The following is a 21,868-nucleotide window of genomic DNA, read 5'->3' as shown; positions in this document are numbered from 1 at the left end:
GTACCAAGGGCTACTATGTGAAAACCCATGAGTCCGCCTTGAGATAGTACGGACCTTAAACCCAGCCACTTTACTGCGTGTAGGGCCTGGGCCCCCAGACCATGACTGAATCAAAGTCACGGATGAAGTGTTCTCCAGTAGGCTGGACCTGATTGACCAACCTCTTATGAACCCCGATGTAGAATACTATACCAATGGTAGCAGCTACGTCCAGGGAAATAGACGTTTGGCTGGATATGCTGTGGTGACTCTACACACCACCATTGAAGCGAAACCCCTCCCACAGGGGACCTCGGCACAAAAGGCGGAGCTCATCGCCCTGACTCGGGCCCTTCAGCTGGAAGCTGGGGTAAGAGCCAATATTTATACAAACTCTAAGTATGCCTTCACTACCCTCCATGTTCATGGGGCTTTATACAAGGAAAAGGGATTAATCAATTCAGGAGGGTAGGAAATTAAATATGGACAAGAGATTCTTGATCTCCTAGAAGCAGTATGGGCACCCAAAAGGGTGGCAGTCATACATACACTGTAGGGGCCACCAAAAGGGTGACACCATTGCAGCCCGAGGCAATCATAAGGCGGACCAAGCAGCCAAGTTAGCTGTAGCTGAAGAAACCCGCGAACCTCCAATGTTAACAGCCTCCCTCTTTCCCAGACCTTTGGCGGAGTGGGATCCCAAATATTCCCACCAAGAAGAGGCCTGGTTCAAGACTGAAGGGGGAAGCCATCTCCATAACAGATGATGGGAATTTTGAGACGGCCGTATTGTCATACCAGGAACCCTAGCCCTGGCTTTCGTCGAGCAATTCCATGAATGGACCCACTTTGGTCAGACCACCCTAGAAACAACCCTAATAGGTACTTCTACGTACCCCGACTCTCCAGTATCTCGTGAGTAGTCTGTGAACGATGCCTTGTTTGTGCTCGCAACAACCCACGTCAAGGGCCGACCTTACCCGCCAGGGTCCAATATACCAATGGCACCCATTTGAAGACCTCACAGTAGATTTCACTGAGATGCCATGCTCCAGGCATCTTAAATATCTCTTAGTATTTGTATGCACCTACTCGGGGTGGGTAGAAGCCTTCCCCACCTGGACAGAAAAGGCACGGGAAGTCACCTGGCTATTACTGCAGAAAATAGTCCCTCGCTTTGGACTGCCACTCTCAGTAGGCTCTGACAACAGCCCTACCTTTGTGGCCGAAGTAATTCAGCTCTTAGCCAAGCTCTTCTGCATCACCTGTAAGCTACCTACAGCCTATCACCCGCACAGCTCAGGACAAGTAGAATGCATGAATTGGACCCTCAAATCCCACCTAAAAAAACTGTGCCAAGAGACACACCTCCATTGGGACAAGGCCATCGTAAAACGTGAAACTGCCGCTAAGGTCCTCATGTTCTGGAAGTACCAACCCCTAGACCAACAGCCCGTTGAAGGAGATGATGCTCTCTAACCCACGTATGGGTTCAAACATCAAAGGGGGAAATGTGGCAGAGGGCCCTAGACAAAGACTTTCCCAGACCACATGGCCACCAAGACTCCCGCGTTTAACATTTCCTAATTCCTACCTCTGCCAGGAGCCAGTCAGAAACTAACACAATGCCACATGCCCTAATAAGGTATCCTAGTTGCTAACCTGGAAACCTCAGGCTATATAGCTCTGAGTCCTGTCCGGATCAGGGCTCAGCCTCTGAATATGAATCCACTGAGCCGGTGCTGGCATCAATAAACTTTGCTTCCCGCCCTGAGCCTTAGTGTCCCCTGTCTCTGTCTGAGTATCCTGCAACAATGTAAACAGCGCCAGGCAGAAGAGATAACTAGTGCAAAAACTCTTAGAATGGAAATGGGATTTGTCCATTCAAAGACCAGGCAGCTTTTTAGGCCACTGGTCCTCAAGATTAGTGAGCAAAAGGGAGACAAAGCGACAGCCTGATTGTGGAAGCATGGAAGTCATGCTAGGCAATGTGAAAGCATTTGAGTCTAAGTGCAGTAGGGAAGAACTAAATGCTAACATTTGGGTTTAATACTATATTTTCCTAAAGAGACTTCATAACTCTCATCAGATGTTTCAGGAGACCTATAACTCCTCCTCCCTCAAAGGTTAATAGTACCTGATTCAGAGGGAGAAGAGAAGGCCCAGGTGCTTTAGAAGGATGCAGTTTGGAGCCACATACAGTGCATTCTTCTAGGACACAGGAAACCACTCAGGAAAAAATTACAAACAATTATCTTTGAGGAGGGCAAGGGTGAAACTTGAGACATTATCTGTGACATCTTATGGAGTAGGCAGCTTTAAATGCTCCCAAATGTGGTAGCAACATACCCAGAAAGGTGGGGGAGAAATGAGCAGTGATGGTAAAGTTGGGGTTCTCATTCTAGAAACCTAGTCTGCAAACACTGGACAGTGCATTAGAGATATTTGAGAATTACAAGGACTTTTCCTTCTCATTTATACAAATATGTTTAAAAGGTTTCCTAAACCTAAGTGTGATATAAAGATGTCTGAAATTCCCCTAAAGCTATGACCCCAAATTTCCCCAATCCCCTTTTTCAAGGGCTTCTATCTCCTGGGGATTTCCTCTTCTCTTCATCAAGTAGTTACAAGAAAGATGAAAGATGACATGTGTCTTTGCTGAATTGATTTTTAAATTCCCCCCACCCTTGCATGCCCTACACTCCTCCTGCCCAAATCATCTTGAAGATGTGTAGAGATGATTTGGAAAGACTTGGGCTTATTAATTAACCTAAACAGTCACATTTGGCTGCAAGGTGCATTATTGTTAATTAAAACCACCATTCTCCTTGTGCCCAGACAGAGGGCTGCTGTTGTCAGAATAATTAGATAGAATACTATGGTTTCCATGCAAATCCCTAGCAATTAAAGTTGGTAATGAGTTGGGTTTAAAATCCCAATGAAATTCTCCATCAGAATTCCTCTGAGGGTGGCTTCTGGAAGAAAGTGGTGATGGGGCTGCGGAGGAAAGGGAAATAGGGGTGGATAAAAGGGTGTAAGGACCAGCTACTTGTTTCCTAAATCCTCTGTGAGAGGCCCAAGCTTGGAATAAATGAACTATGGGTGTCAATGTGATCTTCAACGTTCCCTTAAGAAAGAAGTCTCCTTAAAGAAGCAATGCAGACCGACCCTCCCCAGGGCCTTGTGAGCTCCCAAGAACCTGCTTCCTGGCTCCCATCTTTCTGAGAGGTTTTTTTTTTTCTTTAGCCAGGAAGCCCAATAAAACTCATAAATAACAGCTAAAGTCCCTGCAAACCCTCAGATTAAATTCGTAAGGGTTCTAAGAAAACAAGATTTGTATTCCTGAACGGCTGCAGAAAAGACGCCCTATTCAGACCAATGTTGGAGTGGCTGGTGGCATGCAGTTGGTTAAATGGACTGGGGTAACAGGAGTGTGAGGAAAGCCTTAAAGAAGTAACCGAGGTCAGGGTTAAACTTTCTGAAGAACTATCCAAATGCAGCCTAGATAATGACAGAAAAAGGCAGATCCCTGAAGAGACTGGGGCAGTCAGCAGGGGTGGAATGGAGAAGAGATAACTGTGGGGAGGAGTCACCAACCCACCCTGACCTCTTATCAGCTTCAGGCTTTTGCCTCTACCTTTCCTTTGTGAGAGATGTGATAGCTGCTGAATGACCTGGGCTTCTCTCTAATTGGACTGAACAGGGAGAAATTTTTACCTGGAGACATGGGCTGGGGGGGGTGTAGATAAAACAACTCCAGTGATCTTAAATTAAGTCTCCCTTGTATTTGGTTGACACTGGAAGACTCAGCAAGTCAAAAAACTCTCTCGCTCAACTAGGTCAGACTCCTCTGAGAATCCAGTACCTTGTAAAGGAGTTGGGTGATGTCTGATAGGACTGAGAGAGTGGTCAGAGGTTAGAAGGAAAATGGTGAGAGAAGGCTGTAAAAGGAATAATAGAAAATGAAAACACTGGAACACATTCATGAACTATGGTGGGAGACCTCAGCATAATTTAGGTTCGTAAATTATCTTTCTTCTTCATTTTCTCTCCCTTTCTCTTTCAGAATGTCTCCTATGTCTCAATCAGTCCCCTAAATCCCACCTTTCAATTTAGCATGTACCAATCAGAAGCTAACTTGGCAGTTGCTAAGAGACAGAAGGTGGGGCTTTGGAGGGTTTGTTGCTGCACCCACCCAGAAAAATTCCCCAAGCCTTTTGCATAGCCTGCCTAGGATGCTCTAGCTCATCTCTGCTCCCCTCCTGCACTCTATTATTTATCTCCAACCCAAAGAGTCAAGCAGAATCATGTGGGGGAGGAACCAGGTATAGCTCATCTTTGAAAAATGGAAAGAACGTGTTTGGATTCAGATGTAAGGCATCCTCTCAAGTTGCCCCAGCTTTTAATTGGATTGGAGGGCAGAACTCATTTTGTGTGTTTGTGTGTGTGTGTGTGTGTGTGTGTGTGTGTGAGAGAGAGAGAGAGAGAGAGAGAGAGAGAGAGAGAGAGAGAGAGATCTTGGGTAGAGGGTGAATTTGTTGGTGGCAGTAGAGGTTGTTCTCCTTATGAGGAGGGGTTTATTCATTGTCCTTCCAATCATCACCTAAACGTGGTTGTGGTGGACTGAAAAAAGCCTTCAGGATCAAGATTAGCAGCCAAAGAATCAGGGGGATATTTAAGGGAGAGGCATCCAGGACATGGGAGTACAATGTGGAAGGTGGGAGGACAGATTTGTGTGGGAAAGAAAGGCTTATTCTAAGAGCTGGGGTTTAAAAGGGAAATTTGGTGGATTTTAAGCAGAAATGAATTGGGTCAGGTCCCTTTCCCTTTAAGTTTCTCACGCCTCTTGATTTTCAGTTCCCTGTACACAATCTACACAGAAAAGACTAGGTAGGTACAGAGACCGGGGTAAAGAAAACTCATGGGTAGGGAGTGTGTCATAAATCCTGATTCCATGTTCTGGGAAAAAGGATGAAGAACAGAATGAAGTGGGGGGGGGGGCCTGTGAGGTCACAGCACACACACAGGTGTGTGCAGTTCAGACACTGATGGAGAGGCAAGCACACATGTTAACATGTGTTATTACACGCATGCATCTAATATGGATGTGGGTTCTAACAGATTGAGACAGATAGATGTACATGTGTCCACGTGTGTACACACACACACACACACACACACACACACAAACCACACACATACACAGGGATTAAGATCATCCTAAGGAATCAACCTGAGTGATGACTCCTAGGAAGTGGCTTCTATAATTATCTTGATATGTTCCCTAGACTAAGTAAGTTTCCCCAGGATGCTTCTCTCCACTTTTCCCACCACCACCCTGATCGCTAAACAAACCCAACAGGTATCAGGGAGAGAGGAGGCACAGAAGAGTGTAGGACAGGCCAAATAGGGAGGGGTGTCATGATCTGGGCTCATCGTTTCTCTGCTTTGCTCTGTCCAGTTTCTAGTCTTCTTTCATTTGCTCTCTGTAGCAACTTTTTTTTCTTTACCTGCTAAGCCATCTCTTCTAGTTTTTTAAGTTTAGGTGCTCCCGTCATACTCTTGCCCCCCTTTTCTTTCCCCCTGGAAGAGATGGAACCAACTCCACACCTGAAGAGAACACCTGTGTGCCCTGAGGATGTTTGAACGTAATTCACTTTCTCCTCAGGCCAGCTAGAGAAACCACTGAAAGTCTGGCGTGCAATATCTCTCTCCGCCTCCCTCCCTTCTTCCCTCCCTCTCTTTTTCTTCCTCTCCTCCATATCCCCAGACAAAATAAGAAACAGCCAGCTTCATAAAAGCAGTGTGGACTTTAATTCAGGTTGACATGTGAGAAGAGAGCTAGGATTTGCTTCCAAGGGTGTCCTGATGAAAGGATTGTCTTGCTGGAAGAGGCAAGGAGGGCAAGCAAGTGCGAGTGGCCTGGTGGCAAAACAGGGCTAGGAGCAGGGGTGTAGCCACACAGTGCGATATTGCCAGGGCTTCTGCCAAGTGCGGCAGCACGTCCAGGGCCTGCTGGGCCGGGCATGATGACACTATCAAGAACTTGGACCTCACTAAGGAGTCCAATCCCTGAGCTACTCCATGAAGCCACCAGAAAATGAACCAGACACACAGGGTATCTACCCAAGGACATGACCCCCTGCCCAATACCTTATTTAGCCCCTTGGCTCCCAATAAACCCAGTGGCAACAAGATAAAGATGGCAAAACAGGCAGCAGTGTGCATAAACCGTAAAATCCCCTGTCTGAGTGCCAGGGTGCAGAGTCCATTGGAAATGTCACTGCCTAGGGTGGCTGGCAGCCCCAATAGGACTGCCACTACCCAAAGTCCCAGGCTGAGACCCAGGGTGAGGGCTGGGACCTGGCCTGGACCAAGTTTGGGGCCCAGGCAGGCACAGAAGCCTATCAGCAAAGCTTGGGCAAAGGCTGAGCTATACCAGACCAAGTGGATCAGGCGGCATAGGTGGGTGTGGTAGCCACCACTTAGCCCTGGTGCCAGGAAGGGCACAGCAGTGCTGAAGAGGATACTGCCCACAGCCAACTGTGCCAGGATTGGCCGGCCAGGACACAGTCGCCAGCGAAAGAGAGGCCTGAGAAGAGCAAAGAGAACAGCTCCACTCATTAGGATTCCCAGGACACTGGTGAGGACATAGAAGGGCAGTGAGGACTCGTCCAGCAGACTACAAGAGCGGCACGGGGCAGCTGCTTCAAATCCAATGTAGTTATAGTCCTGTGTAGTTAGGTCGTAGGAATTATTCCACTCATCTGAAAAGTTGTCTCCAAAGGCAGTGCTACTCCAGTTATCACCAGCAGAGGAGGAGTCTACCTGGAGGACATCCCCAGAGGGGACAATCAGAGCATCTAGTTACTCCACTGAAGAGTCTCCCAGGAACTGAGGGGAAAGGGATGGGGAGGAACAGAGGGGAAGCTGAGGCTGGAGAACAAGGGGGCTGGAGGAATTGGATGCAGGGGGGATAGTTGAAAAAAGACAACACAGGCAGCCTGAGGAGCTCGTGGAGGAGCAGTCACAGAATAGCACTGCGGAAAGGCGATGGGCGAGACTGGAGAGCAGGGGAAGTTTGGAGGCACGGTGACGAGAGATCTGGATGGAACTGACTAAAAGACAAATAAAGACAATAACGGGAAACCTAAGAGACTGGGGTAAGAAGTAGAGAGGGAAAAAGAGGGAAACGATAAGCGATGAGGAGGGAAGGGAAGTGGTAGAAAGACAGGGGCAGATGGAAGGGTAGTAGGGGCAGAGGCGGGGGCTGTGGGTTCCGCCCCACACTCACCGGGTACAGACAGTTCCCCATACCACTGCTGGGCTCAATGCAGGCAGCAAGAAGGGCTGGGACAGTTCTGTCACTGGCTGTGGTTCCAAGATAAATGCCAGGGACTAATGAAGGCCATCAGTTTGGGGCAGGGCCATGGGGTGGCACATTCAGGAAGTCTTTCCTCCACGCCCACTGCCTGCCTAAGCCTTAGGCCCAAATGGGGCACTGACCCAAGACTTCCTGTTTTGAGGTTGGATTCTGCTGGTGGGGACCTGCACTCGGGAAAGGAAAAAGGTGGAGACCAGAAAGCGGGTATTTTCCAGAAGGTGGAAAGGGAGGCTGAGAAGCCAGCGGGCTTTCCAGCAAGAATTCTTTAAGAACAAGGAAGGAAGAAGGGGCCAGGGGTGAAGTGTGAGACAGAGATAAGAGATGCTGGGAAGTTGGAGGAAAAGGCAATGGGTGACTCTCACTGACTCTCCACCCCTTTGAAGTTGATCCAAGGAAAGATAGCTCAAAAGCCATGTGTTTGTGAAATGGGGTTAGTGGTGCTTGTGGCTGGATGCATGAGATGGTGACAACCTAAGTGGTACATGTGTGAGGGTGGGGGGCTCTTTGTGTATTGGCCTGGGTCTAAGAATGTGCTTATTTATGTGTGTGTGTGGCTGTGTATCATGTGCACATATCTGAGACAGGTGTCTGGGTGTGGGTCTGACTGTTTCAGCGTGAGAAGACAGAGGGCTGGAGGAGCAGCTGTTAAGAGGGGTGGGGGGTAGCATAATGAAGCTACCTTTCGGGGAGTGACTGGGCATTTGCCTCGTCAACTATGAGTGCAGTGAATGCATCTTCCATACCAAGCAGAACACGTGGTCTGACAAGTTAGAGCAGGCTCTGGGGGACAATGGGATCTTTTTAAATGGGCCCGTTGCCTCTGGGATACTCTCTACTCTTATTTCTGTTGGGGACACAAAGGCTGTGGAACTGCTGCATTGGCCTAGCATCTCCATACTGCATAAGTTCCTTACATGGGGGCAGCTGCTATTTCTCTGCAGCTGGAAGACAGAAAGGGCGGCTACACTGCGGACGGAGCCGCCTACGCTGACAGGGCTGCTCTCTGGTAGCCCTTTCCTCTGAGTTACTGTCCCAGGATCTCTGCTATTTTGTCTCCCTTTCCCCTGCATTTTATTTCCACTGTTAGGGAGACTTAGTCTGGACATTGGAAGGGGTGTCACGTAGTGTCTAAGTCAGAATGGTGAATTAGAGAGAGCTGCTTCATTTGTCCAAGAAAACATGTGTTTTTTTTTTAACTCTAGTCCTGCCAAGTCCTTCCAATTCACATATGGGTGCCTGGAGGTAAAGTAGGGAAGCCAAGTTGCAAAAGAAGGGGGAATTTATAGAGACTGTCCCCTTTTCTCCCCGGACACTAGCTCTAGCTTCAGGTTCAACATGAGGGGGACTAGAAAATGACTTTGGGGGGGTGGGGTCTGTTGAAGCTGTCCTGGAATGATTTTGGCGGTATCTTCACCTTCATTTCCACCTTCTCCAGCACTGCCTGGGAGCAGTCGTCCCACCCCAAACCCTCCGGAAAGCAAGGGCCCAGCCAAAGGGAGTAAACACACGTCTCTCCCTTGGAGAGTTGTATTGTTTCCATACAGAGATGTCCTTGGGAGAGTGGCCTGGTGAGGCGCACGTGACTCCTGGAGGTACCAGGTATAAGGGTACCAGCAGAGCCATCCTTACACATGCATCCCCACAGAAGCAAGAACAGCAAGAAGGAGGCAGCCAAGCAACACGGTGATCCAGATATATTGAGGGTGCCCTTCTGAGATTAGCACAGGAGAGTTAAAAAGATTATAAAGATACACGATTCCCTCCCTGCTCCCTTCCCCACCCCCAGCCCACAGACAGACACACACAGCACAACGACCCTTCTCCCTTCCCACCCCCCGGTACAAATATGGCTTCTGTGTAATATGGATAGAGTGGTTCAGCTCAAAAAGGAAAAGTCGTTTTCCCAAAAGCAGGTGCTGGGAGACAGGAGCCAGAAAGGCCTGAGGCCCTAGGCTGCCTTGCTTTAAGAGGAGGGGCCCTGGCTTAGAGGGGCAGGGTTGCCTGTGATGCCTAGGGCCCTAACCAGCGGCTGAAAGATTTGCAACGGTATGACCTGAACTGAGGGGTTTGGGTCACACCTGTTAGATGCAGTTCCCTCCATTTTGCACACCCCTGGGTTATTAGAGCAGGGAAGACATGCTGGAGGAGGGTGAGAGCAGTGCCAAGGAGCATCTTGGGTCTGAGACAGGGTAGCTGGCTGGACAGGGTGGGTGAGCAACCTCATCTCCATGGCAACCAGCTTGGACCACAAAGGAAGACAGAAAATCAAAAGCAGGGGTAGAGATGGGAAGGGAATAGGTTTCACTCCCAGCCCTCAACTCGCTGTGTACAGACTATGGGAAAATGAAATGACGGTGATCTTGCCAGGATCAGGGCTAGGGAGAGGCCTGAGGGGTGCATAGCAAAGGCTGTGGCACTGACTCCATAGCTCTGAGAAGGGAGACTGAGGCAGGGGTTTGATGCTCTGTGTTTTAGGGTGAAGCGAGATGGACAACTGAGCACAATGCTTCCTGGGACTGTTTTCTCCACGACAGATGGGCACTAGGGGTGGCATAGGAGGTACAAAGCTGGTTAGGAATCCTCCGCTCCCAAAGCCCTCCATTACATGTCCCACAGCCCGCCCACTTGCCCAGGACCCACCTTGTTGCCTCTCACACACAGGCATGCACACGCACACACATCCTCACACTCACAGAGTTCACATTATTCCCTTCCTTTGGGCAGGAAACAGCTTAGCGCAGTGACGCTCCTTTTAGTATTTTCGTGGTTGTCTGCCTGGCTGCTGGGGAAGGGAGGAAGGACTAAGGGAGGGCTTCGGAACTGAAAGGGGCAAAGCAGCACAGGGTGGGAGGAGGAATTGCTGAGCAATTCCATAAGAGAAGTGGTTGCTGAGCAACAGTCCAGGGCTTGAGTGAGAGTGAGGAGACCCTGGGCAGGGAAGCAGGGGAGGCAGACGCAGGTAGGCCCAGAGCAGCGCCTCTCCCACAGCTGCTGGAGCAAGAGGGGGCGGCCCTGCCTTGCTATCCTCAGTGGTGGTTCCTGTAAAAATGGCCTGGCTTCGTCCACCCTGGGGATCAAGGGGAAGATGGGGCCATCTCTGCCAACTTTCTTCTCCAAATCTATTCCTTCTGGCAGGGACCCATGTCCTCACCATGTGCAAGCTGTGGGTCTCTGTGTGGCTACTTGCCATCTGCAGGTCACATCTCCTCAGGGACTCCTCCATTCACCCCTTTCCCATTGAGGTGGGATAGGTGTCAGAGAGGCACCTGTGTCTCTGTCCGTAGCTCCAGGTGTGTGACTCTCAGCAGAAGAAAGGCCACCTCTAGCTCCTGCTCGTAACGTCCCCGCTCCCAGAGAAGTCCAGGAAGCTGATCTGTTGTAGAGGATGGGGGCCTGGCAAGAGCCCCCATCCCACCAGCCCTGCTCCTCTCCTGTCCTTACCCCTCCACCCTCGCTGTCCTCCTAAAGCTCCAGGTGTTTTGCTTTCCTCTCCCCAGGGCCCCTGCCCCTCCAGCCTGGAGACAGATTTGATTTGGGATTGTTACAAAAATAATAAGAACCCAAATGCAGAGAAGCCACAGATAGGGCTGAGGCAACCCCCCCTCCTCCCTTCCCATTCCAAACCGAGTACAAAACCGCACCCAAAGCAGACATTCTGTACAGGGGGTGGGGGGCGAGGAAGCAAGCGGGAGGGGCGGCCCTGGGGTCGCGCTGTACAAGTCCGGGTTGGTAATGGCCCCAGCAGTCCCCGTGGGGCCCCTGAGGGGCACAGGAGGTGGGTGGGCACCCTAGATGAAATATTCCTTCTTGTCGTCCCCGCCCGACTGCCCGCCTTCTGCGTTGATGATGGCTGTGTCAGCGTCAGGGGCATCGTCAGAGCCTTTAGCCTCATGTGTCAGGTAGGTTCCTGGGGAGAGATAGGGACTCCTCTTTTCAGGAGCAGTTTCCAGAACCTTGAAACCCCCCCCCTTGCCCACCCACCCGTCCACACCTTGCTCCTGTTTACAGCTTTCTTCTTCCCTACCTGACCTAACTTGTATTTTGCTGCCAATATCCCTCATCTGACCACACCCCCATGAATTAATGAATCCTGCCTTTAACTAGCATCTCATTAATAATACAGGCAAAAAAATAATGGTGTGTGTATATATATGCACGTGTGTATATGAGGTCAGACAATTAAGTTCACGAACCCATCCTAAAAAAAGTGCTACACACCTCACTGCTGAATATCACTATGGTCACCTTCAAAGTACTCCCCTTGGAAAGCTACACACCCATTCCAGCACCTAGTCCACCCTTCAAAGCAATTTTGGAACTCTTTTTCTGGAATGGCCATAAGAGCTGTGGTTGTATTCCCCTTGATGTCCTGAATGTCATCAAAATATCTTCCTTTCACTATTTCCTTCATCTTCAGGTAAAGAAAGAAGTCATTGGGGGCCAGATCAGGTGAGCAGGGAGGGTGTTCCAATACAGTTATTTGTTTACTGGCTGAAAACTCCCTCACAGCCAGTGCCGTGTGAGCTGGTGCATTGTTGTGGTGCAAGAGCCATGAATTGCCGAAAAGTTCAGGTTGTTTTTCACGCAGCCCTTTTAGCACTTCCAAATAGTAAACTCGGTTAACTGTTTGTCCAGTTGGTACAAATTCATAATGAATAATCCCTCTGATAGCAAAAAAGATTAGCAACATCGTTGCAACAAGTCTGTGAACTTCATTGTCAGACCGCGTATGTGCGTGTGTATATGTACATGTGTGTGTCTGTATCTGTGTAGTGTATGTGTGTATGCGTGCCTGTATGTGCGTGTGTGTGTGTCTGTGTGTATACGTCTGTGTGTCTGTGTGTCTGTGTGCATGTAAGGTAGTGCTAGGGAAACTGCTATGTCAGCTCCATGTGCAAGGCAGTTGAGAGCTGGCTAGCACTTGATCAGTTGGTGTCGTCCGGCTGCTGGCTAGAAGTTATAAGAAGGGGACATGAGAAAGGTGTGTGAGGAGAGGGTGGAGAGAGATGGTGTGCATACAGGAGAAGGGAGAAAAGAAAACAGATGTTGTGGGGCCCAGGAAAATGAGGCTAAACTAAAGGAAGCAAGTATAGGAAGAAGTGCAGAGTTTCGCAGTTCTCTGCTTACGGCAGAAAACCCTGGTGGCAGGGCAGCAGCTGACTGAGTGGGAAGGTTTGGTTTTACTGGACGGTCACCAAGTGATGAGGCTTTCCATTACCACAGGGTTGGCTGCATTCTTCTTTTGCAAACACTCCAAGGGGCTGACTGAGTCTCCAAAGGCCCTTCCTGCAGCCAGCTCCTGCCTGCCTGCTCCTGACCTGTCTCCCTACTCACGCCCAAGTTCTGCTGGTTTTCTCGCGAATCTGACCTTTGTGCCGGATCAAGTAGTGGCCGAGGAAAATGAGCAGGATGAGCAGCAGGAAGACGATGAAAGCCACGATCCCGCCAATAATGGCGTGGTAGGTGCTGGAGGTTGAGGGCACCGGACTGGGGTCTGGAGGAAGGGCGAGTGCATGCAGTCAGACCTGGGAAAAGCCTTAATCTTACAGCATCTCTGACCTGGTCACAGCTAATCTCACACAGCAGAGAACACGGACTCACATGGGGAGAATGGAATGGCATCGTTCAGCAAAAGGGATAAGCCTTATTGTGTACCCACGTTTCTTACACAGTGCGTGGAGCATAGTACTGTTTAAATAAAATTGATGCATTTGTGAATAAATAGATAACTCTGTTCCCATTAAACCTTTCAGTTGAGTTCATGGCATTGACGTTTGATCTTGGCCAAGTCAAAGATCATGGCTTTAACATTTATATCATCTCTTGGTTGGTCTCTTTCTCTCTCTCTCTCTCTCTCTCTCTCTCTCTCTCTCTCTCTCTCTCTCTCTCTATCTCTGTTTCTGTGCCTATCTTTCTTTCTTCTGATTTCTGGGTTATCAGAGTATTCCTCCCCTATCCCTCATGCCCTCTTACTCTCCTGTCTGCTTGCTATTCTGAGCTGGCTTCTCTAGAGGGGCTTCTCAACCTATTCACCCATTGTCCTGAGATCACATAAAGGGGCAGTGAAAAACTGTTGGATCCAAAAATTGGGCACTTTGACAATACCTTACAAAAGGTGATAGATGTGATAGAGTGTGACCGCCCCCCCCCCATAAAGAACAGTGTTCCTTCTTGGCAGGGGAGTTTAGAGTTCCAGCAAAACCCCAATCCTCTAGCAAGTCTCATCAGGAAGGTCTGCAACCCATTTTTCACTGCCCACCATCCAAAGGTTTGGGAAGGACAAAGACTTCCCTCATAGAAGTCCCACTGTGCTTCCTCCAGTGATGCCATAGGATAGAGAATCAGTCCCCCCAGAGAAGCATCTCCTGAGGATTGATTCCCACGGCACAGATAGGTCAGGCAGGCCAAGGACAGCACCAGTCATAACAGAGTCTCAAATGCCTGAGAAGACAGTACACAGGCTCAGGATACAGTACAACATCCAAAATTATACTCGCCATGGGCATGACTCTCCCACCCATGGGAGAGCTTTTTCCACAGACTTGGCTTGGGTCTTGACACTTCATTGACTCCTTATATATTTTGTCCTTCCTACCTTATGTCTCCTCAGGCTTGACTGGGCCAGCTTTTTAGTTCCTTATTTACCTGTACCTCATTTGAAAGAAAACGTTTATGCTGTGTTTTTTTATGTTCCACTTAGGAGGGAGGGAGAGGACGGGCCTGGGGGCTCCGTGATAATCATATCATGGTGGGGGGGTGATGGTGTAAGTTGGAGGAAGCAGAGTGCGGTTACCCACTGTCTTTCTCCCAGGGAGTATGTGAGACACAGTCCAAATTAAAAGTAAATCCTGGATAATGATTCCAGAGACTACGGAGATGGAAATTCCCTAGAATTCCCTAGGTTCCCATGGCCAAAATGATCTCTGGGGTCATCCATGGCAGGCCCCTTTCTCTCGGTAGAACTCTTTAATTTAATTCCAGGCAGGTGGGGATCAATACTACTTAGGCTAGTCCTGAAAGGTGCAGTAACTTATTCTACCACCAGGCGTCAGCACTGGAAGCAGTTAGGCCACACAGCACTGGCTTTACCCACACAGGGCAGGGCAGATCAGCAAGAGGCTAACCACAAAGGAACGAGAACTTTCTCTCACTGCCCATCATCATCAGAGTTGGTCTGGGGAGATCTGGGGGCAGATACTGGGCCTCGGTGCATCGTCCATGGTCCTGGCATCCTGCAGTAGATTTGTTTGTTGTGCTGAGGCAGTTCCCACATCTGAGGCCTGCCCTGGAGCTGGAATCACCCCATCCAGACACAATGGTATCAAGATCTCAGGTCTCTTATCCCTGAGAGGCCTGGCTGCTCTCCCTTTACTGCTTTAAGGGGCGTTGCACTCAAGGGAGACTCTGATGTTCTTCACCCCCACAATGCATTTCCCCTATTCTGAGCAAAGGCTTATAAGACTATTTGGCAGGACTCCACTGCCATTGGGATCTTCAGAAATTTCCTGCTTACTCTCCATAAAGGGACCTCTGTGCTAGTCTGTCTCTTCTCCTGAAACCGGGTTTTGTGGTTGCACCTTTGGGGAGAACTTCAGAGAAGCAGCATCACCGAGCCCCTCTAAAAGATATGGCATCTGAGAAAAGATTCTATTTCTCAGCAGAGTACAAACTTATCTCCATTTCCGGCTGGACCCATGTCTGCAGGAAAGGAGAGGATAGCAGCAGGATGCATCCCATACTAGTCATAGGAGAAGCAACTCTGAGAACAGCCTGCTGCAAAGGGCAATGAATCTATACCCACACTTGAGAGGCTCTGGGGCCTCTAAACACAGAATTATTCTTCTTGCTGCCCGATGAATGCAGGGGTCAGAGGACGGCGTCACTGCTAAACAAAGTCTGATGGGAGCCTTCCATTCTACTGATCTTTCCTTATTTCACAGTCCAGAGTGGATATGAAGCCTGAGTGGTCAGGCCCTCGATAGGGGGGTGTTGTCCCTTTAGTCCACTCCCAAGCACTACCGGGGGGGTGCTCTCAGGAGACAGAAAGACAAGAGTGCAAGACGGACAGAGAAAAGAGATGCTGGAAGTGGGCTCACCATTCACATTGAGAGTGTAGTAAGCCTTGTAGCTGCCCATCTTGCTGGTGGCCGTGCAGCCGTAGATGCCGCTGTCACTTTTGTTGAGGAACGGGAAGATCAGGGCTTTCTCCTGGGTTATCTTCTGGGGCGGCTCACTACCTTCCTTCTCCCATAGGTACTGCTGGGGGCTGTGGAGGCAAAGAATCCCCAAGTGTTCGGGAGAGAATAGGTCAGGGTGCTAAAGGGAGATTAAAAAAAAAACACCCTGGGAGCAGGGAAGTCAAGGACTGTTTGATGAAAGCGCAAAAAGTTATAGGGGCCAGGGACGCTGAGCCGCTCAGAGGCGCGGAGGCAGGGGTACCCTCTTGGGGTTCAATTTTGGGAAACGGGAGATTTACTTAACTTGTATTTTACTGGAACTTGGTTGCTTATGGGAACCTCAGGGAACCAGGGAGGGGCCCCTCCCCACTTCTGCTCTTTGCAGGAGACACAAAGGATGGATGTTGTGAGACAGTGTCAGGGACAACGAGAGGCTCAGGCAATACAGGGGAGATAGAAAGACTTTAAAGGAAGATCACGATTTCAGAGTCTGGCGCTGTACTAGAGGGCGGGAAATGGCTCGCCTTACTTGGGGTTGCCACGCCCCTCACAGTGTAATGACAGCTTCTGGCCCTCACGGGGATGTGCAGGCTCTGGCCTAATCTTCGCCGTTGGCGTGTCTGTGGAGAAGGAAATGATGTCAATGCAAAACTCCCACTCCCACAATATCATCCAGTTATACATTATGGCTTCTTCCCCTAAATGCCTCAGAAGCCCAAGAGGCCATGAACAAAGACCTTTATCCCCCTCCTTCTGTGAGCAAAGGCCACTGTTGTCGTTGAACGTGGGAGAGACTGGTATTGCCACTTAGAGGTGGGCTTCCGGAAGGTCTGTCTTTGGAGATGATCCAAGAAGTGTCTTAACAGAGAGCGGAGAAGGGGAGTCGCTGGTTCACCTGTGCTTAGCACACTGCCTAGCACATAAATGGGACTTCATACACATTGGCTAACAGAACAGATACACTTGAACTTGATCATTTATTGAGCTCACAACCTCTGAAACCTCTGCTCTGCAAGGGAGCTTAAACCAGAGGCAACACTTGAACAAAATACGTTTTTAGTAATCGGTTAAAAAATGAAGTGAGAGCTGGCAAACGGCAAGAGCTGAGGGTCATATTTTGGCTGCAAAAAGGCACGGACACAATCTAGCTGGGCTCTGTGAAGGAATGATGGCATCTGCCACTGACCCCAAAGGGCTGTTGAGGAGGGTACGTCCAGATGGCCGGATAGAACAATACAACCAGATTCTGGTTTAGAACAACAGATAAAGAGGCTAAGCTTTCCCTAAGGATAGAGCCAACCTTAACAACCAGTTAATGGCGGTGTTTCAGTCAAATCAAACAGGACAAAGAGAATCAGGCCAGGTGAGAGAATGGGTGTTCTTGGGTCCTACAGCCACAGAAACCTCTAGCACAGTACCTAGAGTATAGCAATTGTTGACTGAGTACTGATCACAGTTGAGCCAAAAAGCTCCCTGGAGAGTAACTGCCAGATGGTCTGGTACCTAACACAGAAGTCTTTGGGGATCAGACTGGGGAGGGCCTTCCTTAGCCCTGGCCGGGGACCAGCCTTAGGGGAAGAAATTCAAGCAAGGCCAGAAACCTGGCCCTCAGAACTAATAATCAGAGAAACACCTTATAGCAATATAGAACTCTGAAGTTTACCAAGTGCTTCCACAGATATTGTTTCATTTATTCTCAGGAAAATGTAGTGAGGTAAGCAGGAGCTGCTAAGATTACATGCTTTGGTGAAAGTAACACAGCTAGTAAATAACTGCAGCTAGAATCCACGTCGTTTGCTTCCAGATTGAGAGTCTGCTAAACGGAAAGTGATGCCACCCCAAACCTACCTCATGTTCGAATTTCAGCAATGGGTTCAGCAACTGATTTAAAAAGCACTGAAATACCTCCATACTGATGTCCATAGTGGCTGCACCAGTCTGCAGTCCCACCAACAGTGCACCAGGGCTCCCTGTTCCCCACAACCTCGCCAGCATTTGTTGTTTGCTGATTTATTGATGATAGCCATTCTGACGGGGGTGAGGTGGTATCTCATTGTGGTTTTTAATAGATAAGCATGATATCGGGGGTGGGAGGGCAGTAGATGGGGGAGGCGGGTTGTTTCTGTGTGAAGGGTGAAAAGGATAACTATTGCATTGTTCTGTACACCTGAAACTAACAATAATTAATTAACTAATTAATGAACTAATTAATTAATTTTAAAAAGCCCTGAAGTTGGGCCTGGATCTTCCACAAGGAGATTAAGTGTTTTAGTTATTGTAGAAAAACACCCAGCCTTTCGATAAGTTAGAACAAAAAATACATTACAGCTCTTCTGCCTTTGCATTTTATTTTCTTTACTCCTTGGTTCCCCTCCACTAAGAAAAGTTATTTTTGAAAATATCCAAATTTCTTCAGGGGAGGAGGGAAATTCGCTGTCCTTACTCAAGGCAGATTTCATAGAGGAATAAGGATCATTGGAAAGGTTACAAGTGGCCATTTTGGGTCAGACTCCCAAGAAAAATCATAGAGCTACGGCAGATAGGGGAGTACAGTAGGGAAAAGATCTGGGAATAAACGCCAGAGAGATTGTGTTTCCTACCACCTGTATTTTCTCTAAACTATAGTATGTTAAACTAAAAGAATAAGACTTAGTGATCCCCATGTCCATCTTCTCATTTGGCAAATAAAAAACCAGGCTCAGGGGTAAAGTAATTTTCTTAGCATCACATGGCTAGTAAGTGGTGGAGGGTGGACTAGAACTTGCATCTTCTAATTCTGATTTGCTTTAGTTACCACCACAAATTACAAGCTTGCTGCATAAAACAGACCTGCCCCAGGGGTTGGTAAACTTACCCCTTGGTGCTACAAGCTACATGTTTTTGTAAATAAAGTTTTATTGGAACACAGCCATATTCATTTGTTTACATATCTTCTATGGCTACTTTCCTGCAACACCAGCAGAGGTAAGTAGTTGAGACAGAGACCATATGGCCCCCAAAGCTTAAAATGTTTGCTATTGGGCTCTTTACAGAAAACGTTTGCTGACCCTTGACCTAGTCCTGTAACCTCTTGTCGCATTTTGTTTTTACCTATCCACTTATGTGTTCCTGTTGCTTCACCTGCACTTTCCTTTTCCCCACTCTCCATCTCATACCTGATCCATCTTCACCCTCAAGCCCATAACATACATAAAACTTCAATGCGTTGAGAGGTAGATCTGTCAGCTCCTTTTAGAGATTCATGCTTCACAGAGCAAAGGATGTCTGCCCCATCATCCTCTCGGGTAACCTGGAACATCACTGAGCTGCTCACGGTGAAGGTTTTACCATTAGGATCTTCCTGTATTTGGGTTGGTTCTCCTAGAGTGCAGAAACAGACACATACATGCACACACACATAGACACAGAGTGAGCACTAACATACAGCTATTGTGTGGGCCCCATTGTAGACATACAGATGGTGAGTCTCAACTTAGACAATCTTAGAAAGTTGTGAAATGGATATGTGCACACAAGGAGAATGTAGGCACGCACGCACGCGCGCGCATGCGCGCGCGCACACACACACACACACACACACACACAGTATGCACAGAATATCTGTCATTCCCACTTTTTCTTTCTACATCATGCCTTATGTGCACATACACAGACATATAGACATGTTCCCGTCCCTCTCTCCTCTCCTCCCTGAAGCACCACCTCCTCCTATAACCCCAAGGCAGAAGGAACTTACCAGGAAGCACTTGCTCACCCTTCCTCCAGGTGAGTTGAGCTGCAGGTTTGCTCCCAGAAGACTGACAGTTTAGGATGATTGTCTCCTCTTCCCGTAACGAGGACTTGTAGCCAGTGATTATGGGCTTCTGTGGGATTCCTACCATGCATAGGGAATGGCCAGGATATGAAGGAGAGGCCATGAGGTCACACTCAGCAATCCCTGCTGAGATGGCCTCTGTGGGGGTCAAGATAGTTGGGCTCTATTTTGGTTTATGATGAGTAGAAGACTAGATATCTTTCTCTTTGATCTCCTCCCTGAGGACCAGGAAGGAAGACCTTGGGGGGGGGGGGAGAGGTATGGTATTGGATAGATAAACTATACCTGAGAAATGATACATGACCTGACACCCCACAGCACAACTGGGTGGCCACAGAAATAGCGTGAAGCTCAGGGAAACAAAGAAGGAAATTGAAATATAGGATGAAATATAGGATGCTTACATGAAAGCATGTAAGCAACTAGGGTCCCCAACTTGAACATTATAATCATACATTACATGCACTCCTTATGTTTCCCTCACACATTCATGGGAGGCAGTTGGAACAGACATCATCATCTTTCTATTACAGACTCAGAGAGAGTAAGAGATTTGTCCCAGGGTAAGTGGTAAGTAGAAGAGAAGGGATTAGAACTCAGCGCTCTTTGCATTTCATTCTGTTGCAAAGGAAATATAAGCTGAATGTTTCCAAAAGGCTTGGCGACGTGCCTGGCTCTAGGCTCCTTCAGGGGCCCACTTAGGGAGATCTGTTTGCATGGAGCATGCTGTGGTGAGCCTGGGGTTGGGGAGCCTCACCAAGCACAGTGACGAGGGACTTGGCGGTTCTCACGGGCATAGTGAAGATGGAGCAGGTGTACTCGCCCTCGTCTGCCAGGGCCACGTTGCTGATGCTGATACTGAGCTCATGGGGCGTGGACTTCACCAGCTGAATCCGATTATCTCGAAGGGCTGGGGGGAAATTGGGAGAATTGGAAGCAAGGCTTTTATTGGCATCTTTCGTATTTATCTTCCATCCCAGCTCAGTTTCTTTGGGGGAAGGGGTCGAGTGTGATTTGGGGCAAGGGGGGAAAACTGCTCCTGAATTTGAGCAATCTTTAGGTCAGTCACTTTCCTGGGCCCTTGGGCACAACAGCCAAAGAGATACTCAGAAAAGAAGGCTGGATCTCAAGGGCTTCCTCGTGAGATGCAACACTGATATCAGCTGTCTCTACTGCTTCTTTGGGGTAAAGTCACCCCAGGACCCTATAAGACCATGCATGGCCTAGGTCAGAGCTGTGATCCTAAAGTTTCTCTGAAACTAGCTGAGGCGCCCATGGTTGGTTGCTTCCTCAAATAGCATACCTTCGTGTTTCTCAGCCTCTGGACTACAGGGACATTTCCCCGCAGTGCTGCAGTCCCCTTCCCCAGCCCATGGTTGCCACAGAGAGAGATAACTCATGAGACTCTACCTCTCTTCTCCCCAAAGTAGAGAGTCTGCTGGGCAGGGTTAGACCACTGCAGGGATGAGTCCTCATGGTCTTTCACTTGGCACTTGAGCACCACGGTGCCACCAGCCACCACTGTCTCATCAGATGTCCAGGGCTGACTGTCTGCAGGAGTAGAATACAGTTAGTTTCCTGAGCAAGCCCTAGCCCCTCCACCCATTTCTGGACCAAGGTCCACCTCATCTAATTCAGACCATCCAAGGTGCAGATCTCTGTGTCTCTTAAGACATCACAGAGGAAGGAACAGGGGAAGGAACAGAGGTGGTAGTGGTATTTCCTCTTGTTTTGAATACACAGAAAAACTGTCACTTGTTGAATGTTTGCTGAATGAACTGACAGGGCCACAAACACTTAGAGAAATAAAGGCACTCCAAATCTACACATACCACTCCACATGTATCTTTTCTGATAGCATTCTACCAATCACCTTTGAAAACACACATACCCATCTGTCATTCTATGTTTTGCCTTCCTGCCACCATCTGCATATAAAAGCAAGAACAGGAGAAACAGTTGTGACTAATAATCCCAAAACTGAAGGTGAGGGAAAATTCAGGCAAGCCCTTGGATTGCACATTCATTTACACAAGAGGTAACTGATAAAACTTCAAAATAAACAAGAAAGATTTTCTAAAAACTGAAACGGAATTTTAGACATGGAATTTTCAGTTCCTCTAACAATAACTTCCTTTCATTCATCAGCTCCCTTAACATATTCCTTTCAGTATTAGTACTACCCACCTCCCAATACACAAACCCAAATCACCATCCTGGTGTTATTTTAAAGAGCAAAGGATTAAAGTTTTCCTTTCAATGTGATGGAAATAAATGTTTTAACCCCTCTCTCCTTAGTCCAATTAAACAAAAAAAGGAGTAATAAGGTATATGGATGAGCCATTTGAATCCCAAACTGCCTTCTAGTCAGGCATAGCTGTGAGGCCCTCGGACTGTGTGACTGTGTGACACTTGTTTACTCCACCCAAAATTGCTTCATTTTCCCCAAAGCAGTGACTCTGATTCCCAATATTGAGTCCCCTCATCTTCAGGACTGACTTTCTATAACCAAAT

At 48.4% G+C, this 21,868-nt stretch overlaps 2 protein-coding genes across 3 annotated transcripts in view; both read right to left on the bottom strand.

Annotated features, from left to right (window-relative positions):
- Nucleotides 1-5,770: 5,770 nt before the first annotated feature.
- Nucleotides 5,771-8,762, bottom strand: ACKR1 (atypical chemokine receptor 1 (Duffy blood group)). The gene is made up of 2 exons (XM_019634361.1): nucleotides 7,274-8,762; nucleotides 5,771-6,807 (listed from the first exon to the last, which is right to left on the bottom strand). The coding sequence occupies exons 1-2, from the start codon at nucleotides 7,292-7,294 to the stop codon at nucleotides 5,821-5,823; spliced, it is 1,008 nt and encodes a 335-aa protein (XP_019489906.1). The 5' UTR covers nucleotides 7,295-8,762; the 3' UTR covers nucleotides 5,771-5,820.
- A 100-nt stretch (nucleotides 8,763-8,862) lies between these two features.
- The window catches only part of CADM3 (cell adhesion molecule 3), a 31,557-nt gene continuing 18,551 nt past the window's right edge, over nucleotides 8,863-21,868 (bottom strand). For both annotated transcript variants that reach the window (XM_019634359.1, XM_019634360.1), the window contains 8 exons: nucleotides 20,765-20,905; nucleotides 20,112-20,264; nucleotides 19,277-19,414; nucleotides 18,730-18,900; nucleotides 16,070-16,160; nucleotides 15,460-15,629; nucleotides 12,732-12,857; nucleotides 8,863-11,270 (listed from right to left, as the gene is read on the bottom strand). In XM_019634359.1, coding sequence (XP_019489904.1) covers nucleotides 11,152-11,270; nucleotides 12,732-12,857; nucleotides 15,460-15,629; nucleotides 16,070-16,160; nucleotides 18,730-18,900; nucleotides 19,277-19,414; nucleotides 20,112-20,264; nucleotides 20,765-20,905 — 1,109 coding nt within the window. In that variant the 3' untranslated portion in view covers nucleotides 8,863-11,151. The remainder of the gene's footprint in view (nucleotides 11,271-12,731; nucleotides 12,858-15,459; nucleotides 15,630-16,069; nucleotides 16,161-18,729; nucleotides 18,901-19,276; nucleotides 19,415-20,111; nucleotides 20,265-20,764; nucleotides 20,906-21,868) is intronic.

The sequence above is a fragment of the Hipposideros armiger genome, unplaced genomic scaffold (assembly GCF_001890085.2).
Source record: "Hipposideros armiger isolate ML-2016 unplaced genomic scaffold, ASM189008v1 scaffold_1605, whole genome shotgun sequence".
NCBI lineage: Eukaryota > Metazoa > Chordata > Mammalia > Chiroptera > Hipposideridae > Hipposideros > Hipposideros armiger.
The sequence above is the reverse complement of the archived record's forward strand: the minus strand, read 5'-3'. Positions and strand labels throughout refer to the sequence as shown.